General features: G+C 46.6%; 1 protein-coding gene across 3 annotated transcripts in view; it reads right to left on the bottom strand.

Annotated features, from left to right (window-relative positions):
* The window catches only part of sec16a (SEC16 homolog A, endoplasmic reticulum export factor), an 85,202-nt gene that overhangs the window by 29,025 nt on the left and 40,413 nt on the right, over positions 1-15,764 (bottom strand). For all 3 annotated transcript variants that reach the window (XM_068012054.1, XM_068012057.1, XM_068012055.1), the window contains exons 10-19: positions 15,556-15,694; positions 14,261-14,500; positions 14,039-14,136; positions 10,312-10,393; positions 9,158-9,275; positions 5,401-5,512; positions 3,335-3,440; positions 3,068-3,208; positions 473-586; positions 142-355 (exon numbers count right to left, since the gene is read on the bottom strand). In XM_068012054.1, coding sequence (XP_067868155.1) covers positions 142-355; positions 473-586; positions 3,068-3,208; positions 3,335-3,440; positions 5,401-5,512; positions 9,158-9,275; positions 10,312-10,393; positions 14,039-14,136; positions 14,261-14,500; positions 15,556-15,694 — 1,364 coding nt within the window. The remainder of the gene's footprint in view (positions 1-141; positions 356-472; positions 587-3,067; positions 3,209-3,334; positions 3,441-5,400; positions 5,513-9,157; positions 9,276-10,311; positions 10,394-14,038; positions 14,137-14,260; positions 14,501-15,555; positions 15,695-15,764) is intronic.

The raw sequence follows: 15,764 nt of genomic DNA, 5'->3' as shown, positions 1-15,764 counted from the left end.
TCATGTAGAGCATAAAAACCAGCACGGATCTGATGGGCCAAAAGGCCCGTTTCTGGGCCTTAGACTTGATGTAATTCGATGCAAGATGGTGGAGGGTGAGGGGTAGGGGAAAGCACCCAGCTCCTTGTACCCTTCAGATACCTGGTGGCATGAGCTGCACTCCGTGCATTCCCGACAATCCTGCGTCTGGCACGTAGGATGTGATCAGTGGATTCTCCACACCTGTGGCCTCCTCCTGGAGGCCTGATGCTAGGCCTCCGTCTGAATGGCTGACCTGGTCGTACTCTGAACTAGGGGTGCTGGAGCAGAATGGCTGGGGTGTGGTTCTGCCCGACCTGCAAACAAATGCACCGTCCTGGAGAGAAAAAAGGGGGAAGAGAGGGTAAGCAGGGGTAGTGCAGGACAGGGAGGGGGTGAGTGGTCCCCCCCTTAGAGGCTGTGAGGGGACGCGAGGCGGAGGGCACAGCCTCACCTTCAACTGGCTTTCCGTCTGTTGCAGGTGTTGAATCCAATCTGGCTCCACATGCAACTCCCGTTCCGATCGCTCCTTCAACTGAGGATCAAAGAATCGCAGCTGGGAGGAAATCTGCTCGGGCAGGGGTGGGGAGAGACAAGAAGGAAAACATTCAGCAACAGCAGCTCAGGTACCATCCCTGCGAAGCAACTGCTCCTGATTTGCTTTCGGGAGCAAGACTGCAACTATTTTCTCAAGTATTTATCCAGTTTCCTTTTGAAAGTTACTACTGAAACTGCTTCCACCACCTTTTCAGGTGGTGCATTCCAGATCACAACTCGCTGAGTAAAAGAAATTCTCATCTCCCCCTCTGGTTCTTTTGTCAATTACCTTAAATCTGTGTCCTCTGGTCACTGACCCTCCTGCCACTGAAAACACATTTCTTTCATGGGATATGGGCATCACTGGCAAGGCCAGCATTTGTTGCCCACCCCTAATTGCCCTTGACAACTTCCCTCTGAAATGGTCTAGCAAGCCATTCAGTTGAGAGTCAACCTCATTGCTGTGGGTCTGCAATCACTTGTAGGCCAGACCAGGTAAGGATGGCAGATTTCCTTCCTTAAAGGACATTAGTGAACCAGATGGGTTTTTATGACAATCGATGGTAGTTTCATGGCACCATTACTGAGACTAGCTTTCAATTCCAAATTTTTATTAACTGATTTTAAATTCAACCAGCTGCCATGGTGGGATCCGAACCCATGTCCCCAGGGCATTAGCCTCAGCCTCTGGATTACAACTTCAGTGACATTACCACTACGCCACCGTCTCCTTATTTACTCAATTAAAATCCTTCATAATTTGAACACCTCTATTAAATCTCCTCAACCATCTTTGTTCTAAGCAGAACAATCCCAGCTTCTGTAGTCTCTCCACATAACTGAAGCCCCTCAACCCTGGTACCATTCTAGGAAATCTCCTCTCACCCTCTCCAAAACCTCGACATCCTTCCGCAGGTGCAGTGCCCAGAATTGGACATCAGCGACCAGTTCGGGTGCTGGGCAGCTTTCTTTTCTGGTGCCTGCCCATAAGTGACCAGATTTATTGAATGAGTTCCACAGCTTGCCCCAGTGGAATGTGAACTCACAGCCTCAGGTGCTAGTCCAGGATCGGAACCAAGATAGAATCTGACTGCGTTAGTGACATTAATGGCATAAATCATCCACCCTGGTCTTTCAGCTGAAATACTGTCCTTCCTTAAAGCACATGGTCTCACTCCATCTCTTCCCATCTGTCCTGCAGGTGCCGCCTCTTGCTGCAGACAGCTCTACAGCCACGAGAGGCCTGAGCGATTATTCTGTGTGTGAGCCAAGCCATCAGTAAGCTATATGGCGAATGCAGTGGGGGTAGGGGGGCAGGGGAAAGAGGCCAAGCCCACTCGTGTCCTTACATGGTATCCAGAAACTCTCCAGCAGAGACCAAGGATTACCTGATTATCCCCTGCTCCCTAATCCCACTAACTGCAACGTGCTCAACTCCCATCAACTGACTCAGCAAAGACTAGGAGGGGAACTAACTAACCTGTGGCCGCTCCTGGTCAGTAAGCATCACTTACTGACCGCACTGATCAAACAGAGTCATCAGGTGAGATAGCCCTTGCGTACAAACTCCGTCACTCTTAACGTCTCTTAGCGTTCTGGAACACGGGGGTGGGTGGGGGGCGATCTTACTCGCATCTGTCTACAGGGCACGTGTCCCACCTCACAGCGAGACACCCGCCTCCTCCAACCCGTCCCGACTGACCACAGTTATTCTGGCACCACACAATGCAGACACAGCTAAGCATGCTCGATTAAAAATTCTCATCACAACCCAGTCTGACATCACAATCACAGTGACATCAGGCCCAGCTCCTGACAATACCTTTGAGACAAAATTAAGAGGGGGGACAGCAAAGAAATTGAAACCCACTCTGAACAACGGATCCCATGATGCCAGGAGAGTAGATAGCGCCCAGCTCAAAACAATGTCTATTCTCAGGCCTGTGCTCTCTTGCCAGAGGAAGCAGAAAGCCAGGCTGGTCTTTGTTCCCCTCCCTCACCAGGGATACTGAGTTCAACTGGAGCACACCCCACCCCCCCAATCCCTGGAACCAAGATCGACAGACGCCACAAACTACACCTGGGGGGGGGGGGGTTACCAGGTTCGATACCACACTGTGCACTGTAATAATCAGGCTTTTATAATTAGATCGGGTGTGCAGCACAGAAACATGCATTTGGCTCAACTGAGCAATTCTAGTGTTTCTCCTCCATACGAGCCTCCTCCCAACCCCTCTTCACCTCACCCTATCAGCATATCCTTCTATTCCTTTCTCCCTTGTGTTTATCCATCTTCCCCTTAAATGTATCTATACTATTCACCTCAACCACTCCCTGTGGTAGTGAGTTCCACATTCTCACCATTCTCTAGGTAGAGGTCTTTCCTAAATTCGCTATTGGATTTATTGGTGACTATTTTATATTTATGGCCCCTGGGCTTTTTGGAGAGTTTACCAGCTTTATTCTTTATTAAAATATAGCAGTGCATACTGGTCACAATCAGTCTGCGTACCTGAATGAGCTGGCTCAAAAACACTGGTGAGTAATAGGCTGGATTCCGGAGAACAGTCTTTGCGATGACCTCGCAGTAGTGAAAAGCTTGTGCTGCCAAGCCCATCTCAGCCAGTCGGCATGCGTAAATAAACTTAAACACCTGCGACAGAAGGGCAACAAAATTCTCCATTACAGCCTACACTCGGTCAAAACACATCAACAGTCCCAGATATGATCAGCGCGCAGCAGGGGAGACAGTAAATCTGAATGCAAGTTCATCCTGTACCTGAAAGTTGGGGAGGAAGCAGACTTGGCTGCCCAGAGCCTGTGCGTACTCGTAAGCCTCTGTGCACTGGATGGCTCCATTCGAAGCAAACTTCAGAAACGACCAGCTGAAAACAGTAAAGACCATTTCAGAACTAGATCCCCTTTTTAAAAAAAAAAATCACATTTTCCTTTTTTCCCTTCAGCGTTTTGAACGTGTGAGACTGACAGATCCCTGAGGGGGGTTTCTGTAGTGTACATAAAGGAGAAAGATGAAGAGGAGTTATGCCCACCCTAACAAGGGCCTTTCAACGTCCGTCAGAGACTTGACTACAAAATCCAGGCCAGAACTCCCAGTGTGGTACTGAGATGACACTACTCTGTTGATGGTGCCGTCTTTCAGATTGGACTTTATACCAAGGTCTCCTGGCACTATTTCAAATAGCAGTAGGGGAGTTCTCCCCAGTGTCCCTCAACCAACATCACTAAAAACAGATTACCTGGTCATTATCACATTGCTGTTTGTGGGCACTTGCTGTGTGCAAAGTGGCTGCTGTGTTTCCTACAATAGTGACACCACCTCAAAAAGTACTTAATTGGCTGTAAAGTACTTTGTGATGTCCTAAACTGGTGAAAGGTGCTGCATAAACACAAATCTTTCTGAAAGCATCTTGTCCCAGGATCCTGGCATGCTTGTGATCTCCACCTGCCACTCTCCCGCTTTTGCCTTGAGTCAGGAGCTGATCTCCACAGACATGCTGGCTTCTGAGACTCCCAGATGGTGAGCTTAAGGGAGCAGCCCAAAGCCACTTGTAACCAGACAGAGAAATCCCAAACACACACACTTGGAGAGTTTTGGAACACAAGAACAGGACAAGGGCATTCAGCTCCTCAAGCCAATTTCACCATTCAGTTAGATCCTAGCTGATTTGCACCTCAAACCCATTTACCCACTTTTGCTCCATATCCCTTGATATCCTTATCCAATAAAAATCTACCTTTCCCAGATTTGAAAACTTTCTCCCTCATGTGCTTATCTAGCTTCGCCTTAAATGGATCTATATCATTTACCCCAACCACTCCCTGTGGTAGCGAGTTCCACATTCTCACCACTCTCTGGGCAAAGCAGTTTTACCTATATTCCCGAATGGATTTATTTGTGACTATCTTACATTTACAGCTTCTAGTTCTGGACTCCCCCTTTGTAAACGTGCTGCTCCCAACTAGGCAACAAATGGACCTAGATCCCAGGGCTCCACCTCCAATAAACTAGTGACTAAGCAGCCGCCAACTCCTTAAACCTTTTCTATCAAGTGTCTATTCTGCTATAGAGAGCCAAATGTTCGAAAGAATAATGCCCCAGGTGTAGAGATTCTGGAGAGATGAGTGTGCAGTGTTTGGAGGCTGGGACTACATAATGGGCGTGCAGCCAACAGCCAAACAAAGGCTGAGCAAATCCTCACCAGGACAGAGAGCGATTGAGCAAGAGCGTTTGTCAGGGACCAATCCGGGTCTCTTCAGATTGCTTTGACTGTGTAACATACAAGGTTGTTTTCTGTACTGTATATCCAGCTGGCTTACCCATGACAAAAATATTCATTAATTTGGGCTCTTGGTTTCTTTCGCTCAGATTGTCCTGCTCCTGCCAGTTTGGCTCAGCTGGTGGTAGCACTTTCGCCAAAGTCCCACTCCAGGGACTTGCGCACATAATCCATGCTGACACTCTGGTGCAGCTGAGGGAGTGCTGCATCTTCAGAGGTACCATTTTTCAGTTGAATCGTTTAATCTGCCCTCTCAGGTGGAGAGAAAAGATTCCACAGCATTATTCAAAGAGGAGCAGGGAAGTTCTCCCAGGTGTTCTGGCCAATATTTATCCTTCAACCAACACTGCTAAAAAACTGCTTATCTGGTCATAACCATTGTAGCTGTCTGTGACATGTTTGCCTACAAAACAAGAGTGACTGCACTAAAAAGTTCTTCATTGGCTGCAAAGTACTTTGGGACCTCCCAAGGATGTGAAAGGCGCTGCAGAAATGATATTTCTTTCTTACATGGTTGGCAAGCATAAGATATCACATGTGAGCTTACCTGTGATTTGAGCCAATCAAAACGAGCTTGGTGGTTTTTCTGGTGTACACTCCAAATCCAACCTGTGCCATCAGGTAACAGAAGTGCGAGGCATCCATCAGCCCCTTGGTAGCTGCAAGGGAAGGAATCCCACTGTCAACATATTCACATCTACTGTTCTAACATAGGAACAGGGGGAGGCCATTTAGCCCCTCCCCTCCTGTTCACCCAATCAATAAGATCATGGCTGATCTGCACCTCAACTCCAATTAGCTGGCTTGGTTCCGTAGCTCATCATCGCCCCGTCAGAACTATGTGTCCTGGCCTGTCGGAAGACCCAACACAAATCAACGATTCTCGGAAGACCGCCATCATTAACAACGAGCTCAGTAGACTCAATGTGGACATTGCAGTACTTCATAAGACACGCCTCTCTGCGAGTGGATCTCTAAGAGAGCAAGACTACACCTTCTTCTGGCAGGGTAGGGATCCTGAAGAACCAAGACAGCATGGAGTGGGCTTCGCCATCAGAAACTCCTTGCTCAGCATGATAGAGCCACCTTCAGATGGCTCGGAACGCATACTGTCCATCCGACTGCTCACCGCCTCTGGTCCAGTACACCTACTCAGCGTCTATCCTCCAACACTCTGCTCCCCACCTGAAGCTAAAGACCAGTTCTACGAGGAACTCCATAATATCATTAGTAGCATTCCTAATACCAAACATTTGTTCCTGCTGGGGGACTTTAATGCCAGGGTTGGGGCCAACCATGACTCATGGCATTGGAAGGATCAATGAGAATGGACAGAGACTGCTGGAGTTGTGTACCCATCATAACCTCTGCATCACCAACTCGTTCTTTCATACTAAACCGTCACCAGGTTTCATGGAGGCATCCAAGATCACGTCGTTGGCACCAGCTGGACCTCATCATCACAAGGTGAGCCTCTTTAAACAGTGTCCAAATCACACACAGCTTCCACAGTGCGGACTGCGACACCGACCACTCCCTGGTGTGCAGCAAAGTTAGACTCAAACCAAAGGAGCAACATCACTCCAAGCAGGAGGGCCGCCCGCGCGTCAACACTAACAGAATTTCTTATCCACAGCAGTCACATAAGTTTCTAAATTCACTTGAAAAAGCCCTTCAAAACACTCCTGCAGGGGATGCAGACACAAAGTGGGCCTACATCAGAGATGCCATCTATGACTCAGCAATGACCACCTTTGGCAAACATGAGAAGCAGAATGCAGACTAGTTTCAATCTCACTTTGAAGAGCTGGAACCTGTCATAGGCGCTAAATGCACTGCAATGTTGAAATACAAGAAAGCCCCCAGCGAGTTAACATCCGTAGCACTTAAAAGTAGCCAGAAGCGCTGCACAAATAACAGCCAGGCGCTGCGCAAATGACTACTGGCAACACCTATGCAGTCGTACTCAGCTGGCCTCCGACACCGGAAACATCAGAGGAATGTATGATGGCATTAAAAGAGCTTTTGGGCCAACCATCATGAAGATCGCCCCCCTCAAGTCTAAATCAGGGGAAACGATCACTGACCAACGCAAGCAAATGGACCGCTGGGTGGAGCACTACCCAGAACTGTACTCCAGGGAAAATGTTGTCACAGATACCGCCCTCAATGCAGCCCAGTCTCTGCCAGTCATGGATGAGCTGGACGAACAGCCAACAAAATCGGAACTCAGTGATGTCATTGATTCTCTAGCCAGTGGAAAAGCCCCTGGAAAGGACGGCATTACCCCTGAAATAACTGAGTGCCAAGCCTGCAATACTCTCAGCACTCCATGAGCTGCTTTGCCTGCGCTGGGATGAGGGATCAGTATCACAGGACATGCGCAATGAAATTGCATCACCCTCTATAAGAACAAAGGTGACCGCGGTGACTGCAACAACTACTGTGGAATCTCCCTGCTCAGCATAGTGGGGTAAGTCTTTGCTTGAGTCTTTTTAAACAGACTCCAGAAGCTGGCTGAGCGTGTCTACCCTGAGGCACAGTGCAGCTTTCGAGCAGAGAGATCCACCATTGGAACATGCTGTTCTCCCTTCGCCAGCTACAGGAGAAATGCCGCGAACAACATTGTTGTTCATTGATCTCACCAAAGCCTTTGACCTCGTCAACAGATGTGGTCTCTTCAGACTACCAGCAAAGATTGGATATTCACCAAAGCTACTAAGTATCATCACCTCATCCCATGACAATGTGAAAGGCACAATTCAGCATAGCGGCACCTCATCAGACCCCTTTCCTATCCTGAGAGGCGTGAAACAGGGCTGCGTTCTCGCACCTACACTGTTTGGGATCTTCTTCTCCCTGCTGCTCTCACATGCGTTCAAGCCTTCCGAAGAAGGAATTTTCCTCCACACAAGCAGGTTGTTCAACCTTGCCCATCTTAGAGTGAAGACCAAAGTACGGAAAGTCCTCACCAGGGAACTCCTCTTTGCTGACGATGCTGCATTAACATCCCACACAGAAGAGTGTCTGCAGAGACTCAACGACAGGATTGCGGCTGCCTGCAACGAATTTGGCCTAACCATCAGCCTCAAGAAAACGAACATGGGGCAGGACGTCAGAAATGCTCCATCCATCAATATCGGCGACCATGCTCTGGAAGTGGTTCAAGAGTTCACCTACCTAGACTCAACTATCACCAGTAACCTGTCTCTCGATGCAGAAATCAACAAGCACATGGGAAAGGTGTCCGCTGCTATGTCCAGACTGGCCAAGAGGGTGTGGGAAAATGGCGCACTGACACGGAACACAAAAGTCTGAGTGTTTCAAGCCTGTGTCCTCAGTACCTTGCTCTACGGCAGCGAGGCCTGGACAACGTATGTCAGCCAAGAGCAACATCTCAACTCGTTCCATCTTCGCTGTCTCTGGAGAATCCTTGGCATCAGGTGGTAGGACCGTATCCCCAACGTAGAGGTGCTCGAGGCGGCCAACATCCCCAGCATATACACCCTACTGAGTCTGCGGCGCTTAAGATGGCTTGGCCATGTGAGCCACATGGAAGATGGCAGGATCCCCAAGGATGCATTGTACAGCGAGCTCGTCACTGGTATCAGACACACCGGCCGTCCATGTCTCTGCTTTAAAAACGTCTGCAAACGTGACATGAAGTCCTGCGGCATTGACCACAAGTCGTGGGAGTCAGTTGCCAGTGATCGCCAGAGCTGGCGGACAGCCATAAAGGCGGGGCTAAAGAGTGGCGAGTCGAAGAGACTTAGCAGTTGGCATGAAAAACAGAAGTGCAAGGGCAGAGCCAACTGTGTAACAGCCCCAACAACCAAATTTATCTGCAGAAGAGTCTGTCACACCAGAATTGGCTTTTATAGACACTCCAAGCAATGCTCCACAAACCACTGACCACCTCTAGGCGCTTACCCATTGTCTCTCGAGACAAGGAGGCCAAAGAAGAAGAATACACTTAGAAAGTCATAGTACGATCAGACAGTCAACATGGTTTTACAAAAGGGAAATCGTGTTTGAGAAATATATTGGAGTTTTTTGAGGATGTAAATAGCAGGGTAAATAAAGGGGAACCAGGAGATGTAGTATACTTGAATTTCCAAAAGCAGAATATTTTTTAAAAGGCATAAAACATCTAAATGTTGATATTTGGAAAGACTTGGTTGTGCTTGTACAAGAAACACAAAGTTAGCATGCAGGTAGAGCAAGCATTTAGGGAAGGGGAAGGGAGAGAAAATGCCAGGGTAAAAACCCCCCAAGTGTCAGGAAGTGGCGGAGCTGTGACCTACCGAGCGTGTCTCCCATTGTCGTGATCGTCCTCCTGTCCAGGTCTGGCCCATTGGAAAGGTTGGATAACACCATGGCAAGATGTGGTCGCCAGTCTCCCCACTTCTCATCTCCACAACACTGCAATGTAAAAAACACAACAGATTTACAGGTTATCTCATATTCCTGATGTTCCTGGTTTTATACAGTGCCACTGATCAGCCATTATGTGGAACAGTGCATCAGGAATCAAAACAAGGTGGGGTGCGGGGTCGCAAAGCATTTTCTTCGAAGCTAATTCATAACCCAGTCCTTTGCTAAATGATGACTTTTCTTAAGGTTTCACAGACAGCAGTCTCTGGTACCACGTGTTGGGCTAAACTGTGCTGACAAGCTATTCAACCACAGGAAGCATGATCAAGGCTGATCATGTCCTTCTACCCACTACCCACCTTCCCCCTGCACTCATACATTTTGCAGAAGAGAGCACTTGATGCAGAGATAGTAGCGTAGCGACTATGTTATTGCACTAAATCCAGGGAACATGGGTTCAAATTCCCCCAGCGGGCAGTTTGAGAATTTGAATTCAGATTTTTTTTTTTTTAAAGTCTGGAAATAAAACACTGGGATCGGTGAAAGTGACGATGAAGCTGTCGGATTGCCGTAAAAACCCAACCGGGTCACTAATGTCCTTTATGGAAGGAAACCTGCCGTCCTTACCCGGTCTGAGACTATATGTGACTCTAGTCCCACACTAACATGGTTGACAATTAACTACCCCCTGAAGTGGTAACTCAAGTTGTATCAGACCTGCTACCAGCGCTTCAGGGCAACTAGGGACGGGCAATAAATGTTAGCCTTGCCAGCAGTTCCCACATCCCAAGAATGAATTTTAAAAAAGCTAATCACAAACTGAAATCTCAGCCGATTTACTCTGTATCTAACCCCGTGCTGTACCTGCCCTGGGAGGGTTTGATGGGAGACAGTGTAGAGTGAGCTTTACTCTATCTAACCCCATGCTGTACCTGCCCTGGGAGGGTTTGATGGTGACATTGCAGAGGGAGCTTTACTCTGTATCTAACCCCGTGCTGTACCTGCCCTGGGAGGGTTTGATGGGACCGTGACAAGGGAGCTTTGATCACAAGGTTAAGTTAACAGTAACAGTAGCAGGACTGACCGTGGCTGCAGCTGGCATGCGCCCGGACATCAGCTGGTACACCGTCTGCAAAGGGTCATTGATGGGCAGACTGTTGGCAAAACTGCACATGGAGAGAACAGAGCACGAACTGTCAGCATGTAAATTTTACTTTGCAGGATTTCACGACTGTAAAGCGCTTTGGGATGTCCTGAGTTCATGAAAGGCACGGTATAAATTGTTACAACCGACCGCTCAAGACAAAGTTCCCTATCAAAATATATGATTCTGATTGCGGTGGGAGAAACACACTGATGATTCAGTCCCGCCCCTCCACAGATCGCTTCACATATTATTTTAAACTTTCCAAATTAAAGACCCAGCCAAATTGTATCATCTATTAACCCACACCAAGTGTTTTTAGATCAACAAATTAACTGTTTAATTAGAAAAACTAAATTCTTAAACACTACTAAGACATAAACAAAATTTAAAATAGAAAATTAGTGTCCTTGCAGATTTACGTTCCTGCCAAAGTGGAATCTTCCAATTTGGAAAAGTCCAAGGTTGCGTGAAGTCTTCACAGCCGTCCGATGGAAAAAAATAAGGTTCAACAGTAGAACAGTCATAGTCTAGTTCAGCAGTTGAAATTATGCTCTTCTTCCAGCGATGAATTCAGCAATCAACAACTTGCAGACACTTTTCAATCTGGAACATACTGCTTGAAGGGGTGGTAGAGGCAGGTACCCTCACAACATTTAAGAAGTATTTAGAAGCTCTTAAGAAGCTCTTGAAACGCCATCGCATACAAGGCTACGGGCCAAGTGCTGGAAAATGGGATTAGGATAGGTGCTTGATGGCCGGCACGGACACGATGGGCTGAAGGGCCTGTTTCTGTGCTGTATAACTACGACCCTATGACTTTACAGTCCCTGGAGCTTGTTGCCTTAAAGCAGTACTGATCCGTTTCCAACCTTAAAGGCACACTGCATACTTCCCGGAAAAAAGAACTACAGGATCATAACATCGCCGCCCCTGGCAGAATGAAACGCCATTCCTGGAATGCGTTACACTTCAATGTGTAAAAAATACAAATTGAAAAAAATGCTAACACATTCTTTCCCGCATTTACTGATATACTTTATTGATAATTACATCGTTCTTTTATTCCATCGCCACCCACATGGTTAAATCTGCGACAAAGCGTCGGGGATAACAGTATTTTTCCACGAAATATGTACAACCACAGATGGTAAGGCTGTAACAACAGACTCCATCTAAAGAATCTAGCATTTCAGTTTTTAAACTTTTCGACAAATGTTAATGGGTTATGGTTAATGCATATTAATATCTCTTTATTGTCCTGGCGGACATATAGCTTAAAATGTTTGAAAGCCAGTAAACGTCCCAATGTTTCTTTTTCCACAGTGGAATATTTTTTTCTGATGACAATTTAGCTTTCTAGAAAAATACTCTACTGGTTTCTCTATGTTCGATTCGTCATCTTGCAGTAAGGACTGCACCAACCCCCGGGTCGCTACCATTGATCGCTATTTTAAAGAGTTTAGTGAAATTTGAAGCAGCCAACACTGGTTCATTAGTTAAGATTGCCTTTAGCTGTTCAAATGCTGCCTGGCATTCATCTGACCATACTACTTTGTTTTTCTTTTAGCAAGTCGGTTAACGGAGCAGCCACAGTACTAAAGTTTCATACAAATTTCTGGTAAAACCCACACATCCCTAAAAATCTCTATTTCCCGTTGCAATTTAGGGATAGGGAATCCCATTAAGGATTGCACCTTTGCCGTTTTTGGTACTACTTGACCATGCCCCACTATGTGTTCAAGGTAAATTACTCTTGCCTTTCCAAATTCATTTTTTTCCAAATTTACCACTTAGTCCACGGCTTGTAACTTTTTAAACAAAAGTTTTAATTGGTTTAAGTGTTCTTGCCAAGTGTTACTGTATATTAGTACATCATCGAGATATACTACACAGTGGGCTCTGCAACAGGCCTTCTCCAGGGAGGGGTCAGAATCCACCCCCGATTCCTGCTCTAGATTGCTAACCAGCTACCCCTACTGGATATGTCAAGTTCAGATGTGATGCCCCACCTGGAAAAATAGCTTAAAATAAAAACAACATACTGCAGATGCTGGAAATCTGAAATAAAAACAGAAAATCAGTTGTCGACATTTATAGTGGCAACTATGTAAGTTTGTCACTCTATAATTACAGCCCAATCTCCCAGTGGATCACTTCAATGACACCACTGACGAGAATGTAATTACACGTGACAGGTTTACCTAGAAATTTACAATGGAACTGACTCTCAGAATCATTACAGTGCTGAAGGAGGTCATTTGGCCCATCATGTCTGCACTGGATCTCTGAAAGAGCAATTCCCTCAGTTCCATTCCCCTGCCTTCTCCCCGTAACCCTGCACATTCTTCCTTTTCATATACAGTCTAATTCCCTTTTGAATGCTTCAATTGAACCTGCCTCCACCACGTTCTCAGGCAGCGCATTCCAGACTTTAACCACTTGCTGCGTGAAAAAGTTTTCCTCACGTCACTTTTGCCTCTCTCACAAAATACTTTAAATCTGTGCCCTCTCATTCTCGATCCTTTCACGAATGGGAACAGTTTCTCTATCTATTCTGTCCAGACCCCTCATGATTTTGAGTGCCTCTATCAAATCACATCCCAACCTCCCAATGAATCACTGCAACAACACCACTGACAAGACTCATTTGCACATTCATAATGAAAGTATATAAAAATAACAGAATGCCTGACTTTAAAATGAAGACTGAACTCCAGGCCGGGACACACAATCATTCCAACTTGCAGGCCAACTAGAACATAGAATGTACAGCACGGAAACAGGCCATGTGGCCCAACTGAACTCAGAGTCATAGAGTTATACAGCACAGAAACAGGCCCTTCGGCCCATCTTGTCCGTGCCAGCCATCAAGCACCTATTCTAATCACATTTTCCAGCACTTGGCCCATAGCCTTGTATGCTATGGTGTTTCTAAATACTTCTGTGGACTATGCCAGTATTTATGTTCTATACGAGCCTCCTTTCACTTTTCATCTCACCCTATCAGCATATCCTTCTATTCCTTTCTCCCTCATGTGTTTAGCCAGCTTCCCTTTAAATGCATAGATACTATTCACCTCAACCACTCCCTGTGGTAATGAGTTCCACATTTTCAGCACTGTCTGAGTAAAGAGGTTTCTCCTCAGTTCCATGATGGATTTATTAGTGACTATCTTTCCTACGTTACAACAGTGACTACATTTCAAAAAGTATTTCACTGCCTGTAAAGCACTTTAGGACATCCAGTGGTCGGAAAAGGTGCTATATTAATGCAAGTCTTTCTCTGATATTTATGGCCCCTAGTTTTGGTCTCCGCCACAAGTGGAAACATCTTCTCCACATCTACCCTATTAACCCCCTTTATAATTTTAAAAACCTCTTACAGGTCAACCCTCAGCTTCTCTTTTCTAGAGAAATGAGTTCCCAGCCTGTCCAATTGTTCCTGATAGGTATAATCTCGCAATTCTGGTATCATCCTTGTAATCCTTTTGTGCACCTTTTCTGTATCCTTTTAGTAATATAGAGACCAGCACTGCACATAGTATCCTAACTGTGGTCTAACCAAGGTCCAATGCAAGTTTGACAAAACTTCTCCGCTTTTCAGTTCTATCTCTCTAGTGTGAAACACAAATGAGTGTTGTTTAATGTTGAATGTGGGCCCTACCTGGTCATGACCTTTGCGTGTGTCCGGCTGTCCATTTTGCTGGCCAGTAACAGAGCATGACCCCACAGCCTGTGCTTCATGGCAGACTCCAGGGCATCCTAGAGAGAGAGAGAGAGAGAGACAGTGCAGTCAACAATGGGATCACTCCAGCAGACAGACACACAGCGCTGTCAGTGAGCAACTCTCCAGCACAGATGCTGAGCATCTGGCTCCAAGACTTACCTTCTTGCGGCCAAATAGCAGCAGCTCCCGGAAGCGCTCCGTGTTCTTGCTGGGGCTTTCTGAGGGGTTGCCATTGAGGAAGCTGTCAGTGAGGAGGGAGGTGCAGGACTCATCCTCCGCACGTGGAACCAAGTCATTGTTGAAGTCAATCAGGTTGGCTTCATTGGGCGACTTGCCGGGAAGCCAGATGGACTGGTGCTCCCGCAACAGGAGCTCGGCGATGTCTGCACCGATCACCGTCTGTAAGATATGTTAATGGCATTAAGCGTTTAGCAGGGAAGAGTCCATCACCTACAAAGTTACCCTATAGCCAGAGCTTGTAGCCGGGGGCTATGAAATTATACCGCAGTGATGTCAGTGCCTTCAGAAAGAGGGGGGGGCGGTGGGGAGAACTGGAAATAAACTACATGTGCAAGGATTAAAAAAATACTTGTATTTATAGCATCATGATCTCAAAGCACTTTACACCAAATTATGTACTTTCTGAAGTACAATCACTTGTCATGTCGGAAACACAGCAGCCAATTTGTGCACAGCAAGATCCCACAAACAGCAATGTGATAAATGACCAGATAATCTGTTCTTTAGTGATGTTGGTTGAGGGATAAGTATTGGCCAGGACACCCAGTAGAATTCTTCTTCAAAATAGTGCCTTGGGAACTTTTATGCCCACCCAAGGGAGCAGACGGGGTCTCATCACATCAGCAGCCAAAAGACGGCATTTCCGACAGCACAGCATTCCCTCAGTACAGCACCGGGATCAACCACCTAGATTATGTGCTCAAGTCTTGACTGACTGAGGTGACAGCACTACCCACTGAGCTGCATGATGAGCTCTTCAGTGCTTTGGGCCCTGGCATATTCCACCAGATTCACACACCATTCATCTCAGGCAGACTGCGACGGAGGTGAACCAGAGGACTAGTGTCAACAGGTTCTCCCAGTCGCTTCAAGGAACCTGCTTCCCTGCTCTCATTCCCCACTCTCCCGAGACCAAAGGAGAAGTGAGGTGAAACAGATCAACATTCCTCTTTAAAAGCATTTTGAAAGATGTTTCACTGATTCCCACGATATGCCCATCAGCTCCTGTACGTGTACAGTACACAGCAGGTAAAAGGGAATGATGCACTCCCATCTGATATATTGCTCATGTAATCATGAGCTCCCTAGTACACAACGTTGTAACCCACACAAGCTGTTTATCGACCGTTAAAATGCAGCCAATAAATTGAGACTAGATGCTAGAGGAGAACTTTCATTCTGGGAGGTCCCAGCAGCACAGAGCAGAGACTCACCCCGTTCTGTCTGCACAGCAACACAATCAGCTCCCACAGCAAGTTGGCAGACTCCTTATCCAGAAGTTCGTCATTCCGCAGGCATTCTGTGGCCTTGTTTTGAGCAAAGTTGATAACGTCAACTTTATGAGTCTCCTCCCTAAAGAAAAAATCAGAAAGGAACTTTGAACCCTTAAAGGTCACTGATTAATAAATAAACACGCACAGCA

This window comes from Heterodontus francisci, chromosome 32 (assembly GCF_036365525.1).
Source record: "Heterodontus francisci isolate sHetFra1 chromosome 32, sHetFra1.hap1, whole genome shotgun sequence".
NCBI lineage: Eukaryota > Metazoa > Chordata > Chondrichthyes > Heterodontiformes > Heterodontidae > Heterodontus > Heterodontus francisci.
Note: the sequence above shows the minus strand (reverse complement) of the source record. Positions and strands in the feature narration are given on the sequence as shown.